This window comes from Magallana gigas, chromosome 7, assembly GCF_963853765.1.
Source record: "Magallana gigas chromosome 7, xbMagGiga1.1, whole genome shotgun sequence".
In the NCBI taxonomy this organism is placed as follows: domain Eukaryota; kingdom Metazoa; phylum Mollusca; class Bivalvia; order Ostreida; family Ostreidae; genus Magallana; species Magallana gigas.
In genome coordinates, this window is record NC_088859.1 from 26,366,680 (window position 1) to 26,378,542 (window position 11,863).

At 33.1% G+C, this 11,863-nt stretch overlaps 2 protein-coding genes, 1 long non-coding RNA gene and 1 other non-coding gene across 4 annotated transcripts; 3 read left to right on the top strand and 1 right to left on the bottom strand.

The window, feature by feature from the left end:
- Window positions 1-10: 10 nt before the first annotated feature.
- LOC136269850 (uncharacterized) lies at window positions 11-1,919 on the top strand. The gene is made up of 3 exons (XR_010707423.1): window positions 11-524; window positions 639-935; window positions 1,050-1,919. It is a non-coding gene; the product is annotated as an uncharacterized lncRNA (long non-coding RNA).
- A 955-nt stretch (window positions 1,920-2,874) lies between these two features.
- On the top strand, window positions 2,875-6,044 carry LOC136269851 (uncharacterized). The gene is made up of 5 exons (XM_066065263.1): window positions 2,875-3,417; window positions 3,678-3,847; window positions 3,970-4,086; window positions 4,651-4,863; window positions 5,145-6,044. The coding sequence occupies exons 1-5, from the start codon at window positions 3,021-3,023 to the stop codon at window positions 6,042-6,044; spliced, it is 1,797 nt and encodes a 598-aa protein (XP_065921335.1). The 5' UTR covers window positions 2,875-3,020.
- Window positions 6,045-6,047: 3 nt separating this feature from the next.
- On the bottom strand, window positions 6,048-8,626 carry LOC117689866 (uncharacterized). The gene is made up of 3 exons (XM_034472174.2): window positions 8,163-8,626; window positions 7,543-7,783; window positions 6,048-6,956 (listed from the first exon to the last, which is right to left on the bottom strand). The coding sequence occupies exons 1-3, from the start codon at window positions 8,476-8,478 to the stop codon at window positions 6,146-6,148; spliced, it is 1,368 nt and encodes a 455-aa protein (XP_034328065.2). The 5' UTR covers window positions 8,479-8,626; the 3' UTR covers window positions 6,048-6,145.
- A 32-nt stretch (window positions 8,627-8,658) lies between these two features.
- LOC105343257 (uncharacterized) lies at window positions 8,659-10,179 on the top strand. Its single transcript, XR_010707424.1, has 3 exons — window positions 8,659-8,865; window positions 9,706-9,829; window positions 10,165-10,179. It is a non-coding gene; the product is annotated as an uncharacterized protein (transcript).
- The last annotated feature ends 1,684 nt before the right edge of the window (window positions 10,180-11,863 follow it).

An 11,863-nucleotide genomic window follows, 5' to 3' on the forward strand; every position in this document is an offset into this window, starting at 1 on the left:
GGCACACCTCGGCAGATTCGTACCTCATCTAACCTCGGCTGTATGACGTACGTCACCATATTGGAACTACTTTTAAAAAAAGATGGCGGCGCCCATAACACCGGTAAAAACTATAGTTGAAATCGGGAAATCGGAGTTCTGTTTATTGTGTAAAAATGAAAGTAAGAGACTACACTGTCTAACCAAATTTAAAGCTACTAAAGAGGATTATGTGAAAAAAATTCAGCAATTCACCGGGCAGACGTTAGAGTTATCTCTGCTCCATAGTATGTGTGTGTGTGAAAGTTGTGTACTTAAATGTCAAAATGCAATTGAGTTCAAGAAAATGTGTTCTGACAACATTTGTCAATTTCACTACAATGTGCAAAGGCGACAAAAACGTATGCCCAAAACACCACCATCAACTCTAAAATCAACTGTGGCAGAGCAAATTGAACATTCTGTGGAGAAACTTAAACACATCAGTTTGGAAGAGGAGAGGAAGCCCAAAAAATCCAAACAAAAATTGTCATTTAACACTTCAGGTAAGTCAGAATCAAAGCAATTTCAATAGAATCAGAAAATCAATACATAAAAAGCATATAACAGAATCAATGCCATCAGCTTTAAATTCACTCACAGTTTTATAATTGAATCAGAAGCAGCAACTGACACACAGATAATAGAAACACCTGACCATGGATACTGTAGGCCTAAACTAGTACAGAGTAAAGAACAGGACGACAAAGTAACAATTTCTGAAATGATGGAGAGGTTCAGTGTTAATGTGTCTCAAAGTATATGTAACTCGGTTGAACAGGTTAGCAGATTTGGTAAAAGTGTATTATTTACCAAGGAAACAGGTGAACTCTGTAAGAGGAATTGGTTTAAGGACATAGCTATTGAGATGAGTGAGAAGTGCCCTGAACTTTTTCAAGTGCTGTTTTCTGCCATAGGTAGGTTATTATCTTTGGATGTCATGGGGAAAAACATTCATTTCATATTTCTTTTTCTTTTTGAAATATGTTTTAGCAGTATTTTAGTCATTGTTTCAATAACAATTAATAAAGGTGATAAGATCTCCATGGAGTCAAAACTTGCCACAATCTCAACAATCTATGGCATGATACTCCACTGTCACAATGTGAAGGCCTGTGCTGTGCAACGCATTTTTACAGCCTTGTGCATAAGATACCATGCAGATAATAAGGTATTTATTTGTTCACCTGCATATGCATTAGTTCATATTATGGCTTATTCAGCTGCTATTTAGCCGGCTGTTATTTAGCAAGTTATGCATGTTGCAATATTTGGCTGTCCAGTATAAATCCATATATGGTTTATTTTAGTTTTGAAATTCTTATAATTTTAAGTAATTTTGAGAATGCCTCTAAGATTGGGGTTCAAATAAGGAGATAAATTGACATCTATAACTCTCTGTTTGCATTTAATCTCTATTAATAATGAAATTTTTAAAATGTATATAATTATATATATAGGAAATGATTAACCACACAATGAAAATGGATTGATCAGGCAGCTGTTGTATTTTGTTATTACTAACCTTGTTCATTCATATATATTGTTATGATAACAACCTAGATATACTCCCTGAACCAGTTTGTAAAAGGCAAGGGATTCTGATGGGAAATATGATTATGAGACCACCGTTAGCACTCACCTTGATTAAACCTTACTTCCTTTCAAGTATATTATCTGAAAATAACAATGTAATTAGAAAGTTACCATTAAAATTAATTAAATCTTCAATCATTTGTGAGGGAGAGGGGGGAAGTGTGAATGTCAGGGAGCATATGTGTAACTTATTTTGTTATGCTATTTTCAATTTTCATTAGTTAGTTCCTTTATACCTTTGATTTTATGAAAACTGGGATGTTTTGAAGACTACCACTGTGATGGTCTATATAGCTGTAAGTATTTCAGGAAATATGTTCTTTTATAGCATCCATGTTCAGTTAATATCATGAGCCCATTATGATATCGAAAGACACATGTTAATTTCTAAATAAGGATAAAATTGATAATGAATATAATATTATAATATATGTATGTGAATATCATTTATTGACCAATTTCACATATTGGTACATGTAACAAATAACTAGATGAAAAGTTACCATCCCATTTATAAATCAAAGTACTGAAGAACTGACGGGAGTTGATTTTGTCGATGTTTATTTATTTTAAAATCAATGATATGTTATTTGCCTGGCAAGAACATGTAGCTTCGAATTTGAATTACGCACATTTTTATAATATGAATTTTTGGACTTTTTCGACAAGAATGTCGAGAAACCCCAATATGAATCATGTTAAATAATATTCAAAGATAAAATTAATTCAATCCAACTATGTATCAGTTATTGAAATATTTCTCGAAAATTGTATGGATCTAATTCGTTCAACCAAACGCTCGGCTGATACCGTAAATCTCCCGACAAGCAAGAGAGACTCTGTGCTTGTCGGAGATTTACGGAGACAGCCGAGCGTCGAGTTGAACGAGACTATATTGAACAAAATATTGGCGTAGGAATACATACGACTACAAAAATATCCGAAATGCTTATACCATTTAAAATCTGATTATTTTCAAGGTATTTATAAACAAGTTTCCTTGAAAAACAATGTTTTAGCATACAATACATGGAATTTATCAATTATTTTCAAGAACTAAGTCTTGTCAGCAGCGATGATTTGTGCTGAGGTCCAAACACTGTTTCACTTTCGGTTTGTCCGAGTAACTGCATAGGAGAGTTTATTAAAATCAACTCCCAAAAAACTAGTCTTTTAATTTCACTTGAAATATTTTTTTAAGACATAATTTTTTTATTCAAAACTTTCAGCTTTTAGAAAGACTTAATAAGGTACACTTTACCTTATCACATGAGACAAAGAGGAATTTATTAAAACACTTTGCAGAATTCTCTGATTTTCGAATCATAGAGAAGGTTTCTGAAGGAAAAGATGGAAAAATCAATGGTGATAATCTTGATATCTACGTCACTACAAATGATATCCGAATGGATAATAAAAATAGGGATTATCACTTTTTTGCATCAGATTTTGTCTTTGACCGGATTAAAACAGAGAATTTGGATAACACAAAAAGTTTGAAAGATATTGGAAACATCACTTGGAAAGACTTTGTTCCAACTTCTGATGAAGAACTTGTATATAAGAAGTCATTACAAATTTTACTTGGCAGAATCATAAGTATGTATGCATCAAAATTTGAATGGATGAAGTCTGTTCTTCCACAGCATATTGAACATGTTCAAGATGATGCTATGTCTCAAAAGTCTGAAGTCTGTTGGATGCCAGTTCTAATGAAGAATGAGACATGTTACTCTGATTGCATTCAGATTATGAAGTCCTATGAAAAACAAATTTTGCAGTGGTATACAAAAGGTGGAAGAGGTAAGAAATTCATCACCAGTCATCAATTCTAATGTATTTGATTTACTTCTTTTAAGTTTTCCAAAATTAGATTTAAGACAAATTTTAAATTTATATTCTTGGGATAGAATTATTTAATAAGCTTATTTAGTAGTACACTTGAGCTATGTATGAGGGTTCGATTCCCTCCCTAGGCATAAATGGCTATTAAGCTGGTGCAAAGTGGGCAGATAGCCTAGTGGCCCCGCTTAGCTCAAGTTTTTTTTTTAACAAACATTTAGCTAATGACTTGGACAAACTGAAGATCCCAGTTGGAGGTGACCAACTGACCAGAGTCAGGTTGCAGGGAGCAAAGGCATGTCAAGATGGTGCACTGACAGCTGCAGATAGATTGGAGCATATGGAACCAATTATTGTGGAAATGTTTCATACATTACAAGATCTGTTGGAGGTAGAAAAATATCTTATAAAATTAATGATCAACATGGTTTTTTTTCTTCTAACAATTAATACATGTACATTCTTTTACTGGTAATATGCCAGTTTTCTAGTATCATTTTCTTGGAAATTTAGAAAATGTACAAGAGGTTTTACAAGACCAGCAGTGGCAGGGACAAAGGAACATTGTATAACTTGAAACTCATCATTGAGAGAAGCAATGTCAATGGAAATGTCAAGAGTCGATTTGAGGTATATCAGTAATTACCGAATTAAAATTCTAAAGTCTATTTGCTGTTGACATGCAGTGTCCAACAATGTGTTTAATTTTAATAATGTAATTTCAAATGTTACTTACAGTTGAGTATACAGAACAACTTTGTTTTACAATATTTATTTCTTTACGTTTTTAACTTCGTTTATTTCCGTTAGTATTCGTATTATCTGGTTTACTTCAATACTGGTTTTTTCATGCACGAGCGCTTTCGCTCTCAGTATAAATAGATTTCCCGGGGAGTATTCGATTAATGCGACGTTCGTTACAAAGTAGTATAGGTTGTCTTTGGTTTTCCCTACCCGCCCTGACCCAAATATGTTTTTTGAGATTAACTAATATTTTGTGTTGCCATCTATTTGTATGTCGTATGTATATTAAAAATGCGATTTGTAACGAGCGCACCAATCCTAAAAAAAAAATCTGTTTTTGTTTTTCAACAAATTAGTCAAGAAAATATTTATTTTCGGAGGAGTGAAACGAGGGAGAAAATAAGTATTGTTCTTCTTTGACATAACAGTGCATAAAATAATCTATTTTAGGCTCATGAAGATTTTGTTCTGACAGTTGGAAATGCCTACCTCTTATCATTTATCATGAACAAATTTGGTATGGAGACATTGGATGCAGAACCTCAACATCCCCTTCTGAAGAATAGAAATATTAAGTTCATGCATAACAAGTATAAGGAGGAAGTTTTCCACACTATCATGGGTGAAATAGTTGAGGACCTCATCTGTACATTTCCAAAACTGGTAAATACCAGTATAGTATACATACTTTCAACACAGTCAGCAAACATTGGGGTGCCTTAGAATTAAAACGATACCACATTTACCATATCTAATCTTAATTAATAATAGTTTGACTATAAATAATGTCACTGAGATCATTTCTTGATACCATATTTCAGTAAGGTATATAGATATAGTAACACATACATGTATCATACAAAGTTTAATTGACAGGTTAAATAAGATGTTAGCAAATGTTATAGAATGACTCATATTTAAACATATTTAATGTCTCCTTTCAGGAGCCCAAGGTATCACTGAATGTAGAAATCTTCAATTCACAATTTACCGTGAATAGTACTGTTGGAGAAGGGAAAATGCTCAAGTTTGAGTTAGTCATCAACAATCAAAAGGTTCTTTTCAATGTTTCCTTGGAGGATGCACAGGAAGGAGTTAATATTGAATTAAACATGTTGAATCGAAGGATTCCAGTCAGGATTTCGATCAATGAAAAGGACAGAGATGATTTACAAAGTTATGTTTTTCAATTTCTTCAATGGTACTTTGTTATTTTGACATTTAAGGATGCAATCAAGGAGGGAGACTCAGATAGAACAAATATAACATTAAAGTTTTGCATCCCCATATTTTTCAGCCACTCAATCTTATCAAAGTATCTTGAAGAGTGTGTTGACTATATCCTAAAAACTGAAGTTCTGCTCACAGAAAAACTAGCTATGAAAGTCAGGTATGGCTCGTTTGTGAATTTGACTGGTCATAAAGGAGAAAACAAGGCTGCAGATCTTCAAAAAGAGAACGAAGTTCTTGTCCTTAAAGAACTGATACGTGGACTGGGGTCCAACAAAACTGAAAAAGCCATTGACACCATCACAAAAGCAGCACCTGTTATCCAGGATATTGTTGATAACTTTGATAAAATGTCCAATATTTCCCACAGAAATAATAATCACAGAAAACGCTCATCAGAAGGAGATATTAAGTGTATTCTAAAAGTTATTGTTCCGTTAAAGATCTGGAATTACACAGAAGGGCGGACACTAGAAAGTTTTAAGAAAATTAAGAAATCTCCGTTTGATTTTGAAAGATGCCAGTTTAAGGAAGCGATAAACAGAAAAATTCAAAGACTTAAGCGAGGAATATCTGTTCCAGAAAGCAGTGATGAGGAATCGGACCAAGAGTAGAGCTGTCTAGTAAGTAAGCATTTTACATGTATCAATTTTAATGGGAAATTTATTCACAAAATTTATTGGACTACATGTACTTTACAATAGAAATTCAAGTTCTACATGTATACCTTACAGTTTGAACAGCAGTTCTCTCTCTCACCAGAAAAAATGAAATTTTCGAAACCAAAGTAGTTAACCAACATAAGTCTTAAACATTTTTGTTCAGTACAATACATTCTAATCTCCTCTGTCATTCCCTTTCGGTTTTTGGCAATGTCATTTTTATTGAAAAACATTACAGCTGTAGAATGTTGTCCATTACGTCCGGCACGTCCTATTTCTTGCAAATACTTCTCTAGATTTGTTGGCGGTCTGCAATGAATGATACGTTCGACACTTGGTGCATTCAATCCCATGCCTAGAGCAACTGTCGCCAGAATTAACCTAAGCTTTGGGTTGGTTTTGGTCAGTTCTTGAATTATGATTTGTTTCATCGACTCGGGATAATCTTTATGAAACTGTCCAAAGATCCTATTTTGAGGGATTTGTTCACCATCATAAGCATTATCCTGAAGCTCACACATGAGAAATTGAAAAAAATATCCCATTGCTTCTAGATTTTCAATGTACATGATGGTTACTGGGAATGCATGCATTTTTTCCTTCAGTTCTAGTGCAATTGGGTGGATCAAATCATCATATTTCTCAAATTTTTTAATATTAGGTAATCTGTTTCTAATTTCTAAGAAAATGTTTGGTCTGTCCACATTTTCAGCAACCACAACTGGTGCCTTCAAATTCATTACCTTGGAAAGAGTTTCAGTGGCACTCACAGTTGCTGTTGCTGTTAGGAGTAAATGCATTGCATCCTCGAACACACAGACCACTTCACCAAGGTTCTTAAATGCGGGGCGAAAATTATCTCCCCTGAAATAGGAAATTAAACCAAAAATAAAACAAAATTTAGCATAAAATAATAGTTTGTTAAATCATTTGAAAATAGTGTTATGCAGCTGAAGCAGAAGGAATTATTTAAAAAAATAACAGTATGAAAAATTAGTTTTTTGAAACAAAGTGGATATCAATCAATGATCATTATATACATGTATGATCATTTTATCTTTTATAAACATATACATGAAATACATGGCTACGTGGGGCCACTAGGCTGTTTGCCCTCTTTGCACCAGCTCTTAATTAAAACTGCCTAGGGAGGGAATCGAACCCTCTTACGTAGCAAATATGTTTTAGATCATCTCCATTATTTACATGACACATGTCTTACCTGATTGTCCTTGTGCATATACCTGGTACATTAGTGATTCTCAACTAGACACGAGTCCTTCAAAGTTTTCTTTATTTTCCAACAACATAGTTTCTTTCTTTACCATGTTTACTGTATAAATGTAATAGCCCTAAAAAAATCAAAGGAGTCTGGGGGTTTCAAGCTCCCACCCCTCTAGATCTGGACATGATGAGATCTCAAATAAATACTATATATTCTTTATCTTACCATTCAGAAACCATGTGGACTTCATCAACAACAATAGCTCCAACAATATCCTGGTACAATTTGGATCGCAGCAGTCTGGAAAACTTAGTTTTAATGAAAGCTTCTGGATGAGAATATATTAAGATGAATTCTCCATTTGCCAGTTGTTCAAATGGAACGTCAGATTCCAGACATTCTGAACTAGTGAAATCAATATCCTCTTCATCATCAATACTTTCTTCATATGTAATACCATGTGTACCTTGAAAGAGGGACATATATACTTACTAATTTATATATTGTTATATTTGTCTATAATGAAATGAAAGCGGTATATAAATAACAGAATGATCAATCATTTGACAATGTTAAAATATCTTGTTAGGGCTTGTCCACAGATTATTCAACTTCATACAGGAAGGTTAACATTGCATCTCTAAACTTACAGCATATAACAAAAGGTACCTTAATCTTAACCGACTTTATTTTTCATTAATATCCTCTAATAAATATCATAAAACAGTGATCTCTTACAATAATAATAGCCGTTAAGTATTTACACCCGTTTTAAATAGTCAAAGTAAACAGAGTGCACGTACTGACGTAGTAATATAATATTTAAAAATAAAATATTTAAATACCTGTTATATTCAAATAGCAGGCTTTAACACCCCCTTTCCTTAAGCTCATCACTTGATCAATCATCAAAGAATTCAAAGGTGAAACGACCAACACACACATAGGTTTATCGCGTTGCAGTTTTTGCTGAGTGAACCAAGGCAGTAACTGAAAAATTATGCTTTTACCGTATCCTGTAGGTAATATAGAAATACAGTCGTTTCCGTCATATAGTGTTTTCAATGTCTGTAGCTGTTTTTCTTTGAGAATTATGTGTTTTTCTTGAAATAGAGGACAGTTTTTTAATGCAAACTCGATACACTCATCAAATGACGCCATTTTGAGAACTAATTTTTGTAATCGGCACTGTTTCCGTGTGAGTGATTAAACGGCCGCATTACAAATGTAAGGCGTAGCTACATATCAAATCACATCATACATCCGAGGTTTGATGTAGGATACCGGAATCGGCCGAGGTGCGCCGAATGAAAAAAAATGACAATGGGAAAACGTCATCAAGTTATGTGTACTTTCTTTTTTGTTTTACACAATAATACCATTTCAGTTCTCATATTCTAGATATAAAATTTTAAATGTACATCCCAAGAAATGGGAAAAAATCATTTGAACGGAATTGTTTTACTTCTTGGAACAACTTGTCAATTAAATTTCTATGACGTAGATCACAGTTCCGGTTTCATGACGACCTCCAGACGTGAAAATAAGGTAATCTATTTTGTAATATTTTACGTCGTTATGTTGTTATTGCATGTGAGATAAAATGTACGCTTAATTAAAATTGTTTTTTCTGGTTTCTTAAACAGAATGTCAAGTCGATATATTTTGCGTAGTGTGCGGGCATTCTCTAAGCAGGGAAGAGCACACAGTAGTACAGGATTTTTTCACACAGCGAACCTTTCCACGGCGTTGCTTAGAAAAGCACATCACCCACACTACCCAGCTGTAAACATCAATTATAATATTCAGCGACATGTTGCTACAGCTGAAAAGAAATTTGAGTGTTTTAATATCCAAGATGCAAAGGACTTTCAAACTCGAGTAATCGAGAGCCCTGTACCAGTGATTGTGGACTTTCATGCAACGTAATTTTAACATGCAATTTAAATATTTAGTTGTTTTAGTTTTTTTTTTTTAGAAGTGACTTTAAATTATAAATCGAGTAATGTACTCAAAATATGGCTTGGGGCACATACAAATTTCATTCAAACATGGGATTTATAGCTGAGATAATTCTCAATATATTTTTCAATAAGAAAACTAAGAATACTTGTGGAGTTGCACAACTTTAGTTTGTATGTTTTTATAAAGAGCAAAAATATCCAATTTGTCTCATTATTTAAGAATAAGGGTAAATATATATAGGTATCAATATTTCTCATTGTAATTCTAGAAGCTTCCACGCCTACCATGCCTACTATGGCAATTTATATGCACTATGATAAATTGTAACACTGGACAAATCTCATGCATTAATTTCATGTATTCTTAAATGTTATTACTTCGTATGAATGCATTACATATATAATATTTTTTCATATTTTAAAGGTGGTGTGGACCTTGCAAACTTCTCGGGCCTAGGCTTGAAGCCATCATTTCAAATAAGGAGGGTCAGGTGTCATTAGCCAAAGTTGATGTGGATGAAAATGTTGAAATAGCAATGGAATATCTGGTAATTAAACTTGGATATGTTTTTATTAGGGTCATTCTTAATAATAAAAAAAAAATGTTTTGTTTGGAATTGCCACCTGAAGGTTTCTAGACCCAGGAGGGAGGGAAGATTTTTTTTTATTTTCCAAATTTGAAGTTTGACTAATTCAAAATTGTTAAAAAATAAAAATCTCCATATAAAAAAAAGTTCTTCATTTTTTTGCGAAAGAAATTTTATCAGCAGGGAGTATTTCAATGAGGCAGGAGGCAATGGATTATATGCAATCTAATATAAAAAGCAGACTGAGCAAAAATAATGTAAATGTGAATTCAGACTGCTTTTTTTTTTAAATTTAGGTTGAATCTTTACCTACCGTAATTGGATTCAAGAATGGAAGAAAAATCAATAAATTTATTGGACTGCAAGAGGACGATGCGATTGATTCTTTTGTAGAAAAACTGATTCATTAACAATTTTATTTACATGACTGGATGAACGCGCCACATGGATTTTAAAAAATGATTTTCATATTTCAATACAAATTGAATACCGGTACATGTATTTAAAAAAGAAGTCTGTACAATTCATAAAACGTATTCTTCTACAAAGTTGTCACATTAAGATTTTGAAATGAAGTGGTAGGATAAGAAAACTTATAGCACTGTACATATTTCTACACTTGCTCTTTACATGCATTATATAAATACACAGAAATGAATTATTATACGATTTTGATTAATGTTTATAGCTATGTTGATGAGTGTAGGAATTGTAATGGTATAGTGCACACCTGCAGTATTCTATTATTTAAAAAAGAATGAATGTGTGAATTACCAGTACTAGTACACGTATGAGCATTTTTTAATGTTTTCTTGAAATCAGAGAATTTCTCCCAAATTTGTTATGATGGTTGTACTACAGCGAGAATAGTTAAAGAGGCATAAAAATATATTATTTTCATGGCTAATAAAATATTTCCATATTATAATGGATTTTCCTTTGGTTTATTTGTTGATTAATTGCATTTCCATGTGAATTTCTCTTGGAAATATTTTTAGTAAACATGTGAATTGTACTAAAAGGTTACTAGTAATTAGGGCTCTGCATCAGTGTGGGCATTTTCGGTGATTAGTCTGTCTATTCAACTTTACCTGTCCGAGCACAATTAATCTCCCTTTGTCCAAATCTGGCTTATACTTCACCCTTATAGTGCCCTTAGGTAAATGGTGTGCAGTGACCCTGCACCAAGTTTAAGCTCATAACAATAGTCTATGTGTAAAATACTTGTCTAGATCATGTATTTTTTTTTGTCCTTTCTTTTCTTATACTTCACATAAGTTGTGCTTATGGGAAAATCCAGTTTTGGACCATAATTCTTCTCCCCTTGTCCCATTATTCCTCAGTACTGAAGAACTGCCTTTAGGTAAAGGGTTTGTAGTGACCTTAAATGAATTGTCAAGGTCATTACCAACCTATGTAAAATCTTCTCCTGGCTCTTTTTCTTCAGTAGACCCATCTAGTCTTGTATTACACCAATACAGTACATGTAGTTGTTAGATAAAGGATGTGCAGTAATCTTGGAACTGAATTTCTATGTCAGAGGTCCAGGTCAAAACGACGTCTCCTAAAATGTTTTTCATCCTATAGTCCTTAATTGTTACAGGACCCTTTAATTAAGATAGTCGCCAATAATACAGATAAGAATTATTTTGATTGTTTAAAAAAATACAATTTTGGAATAGGAGACCTGAAAATGATCACTGTTCACATCTCAGATGTATTTGCGACAACCACCGGAACCTCTTTACCAGTAAGTGAACCCTTTTCTTCCATGACATGATGTCTTGAATATCGATCATTGTCTGCCTTTTTCATCCATTCATGTTTGCAATGGAGAGGAAACCTGAAATTTCTAATCTGCACAGAAATTACACATAATCCAATTTGTGGATACAAGTTGAAGGTTTAAATGTATTTTAATATGTATGAGAACAATGTACCATAACTACAGATAATTTTCTCTCCAAATTATTTTTCCACTTCTATATAGAAATG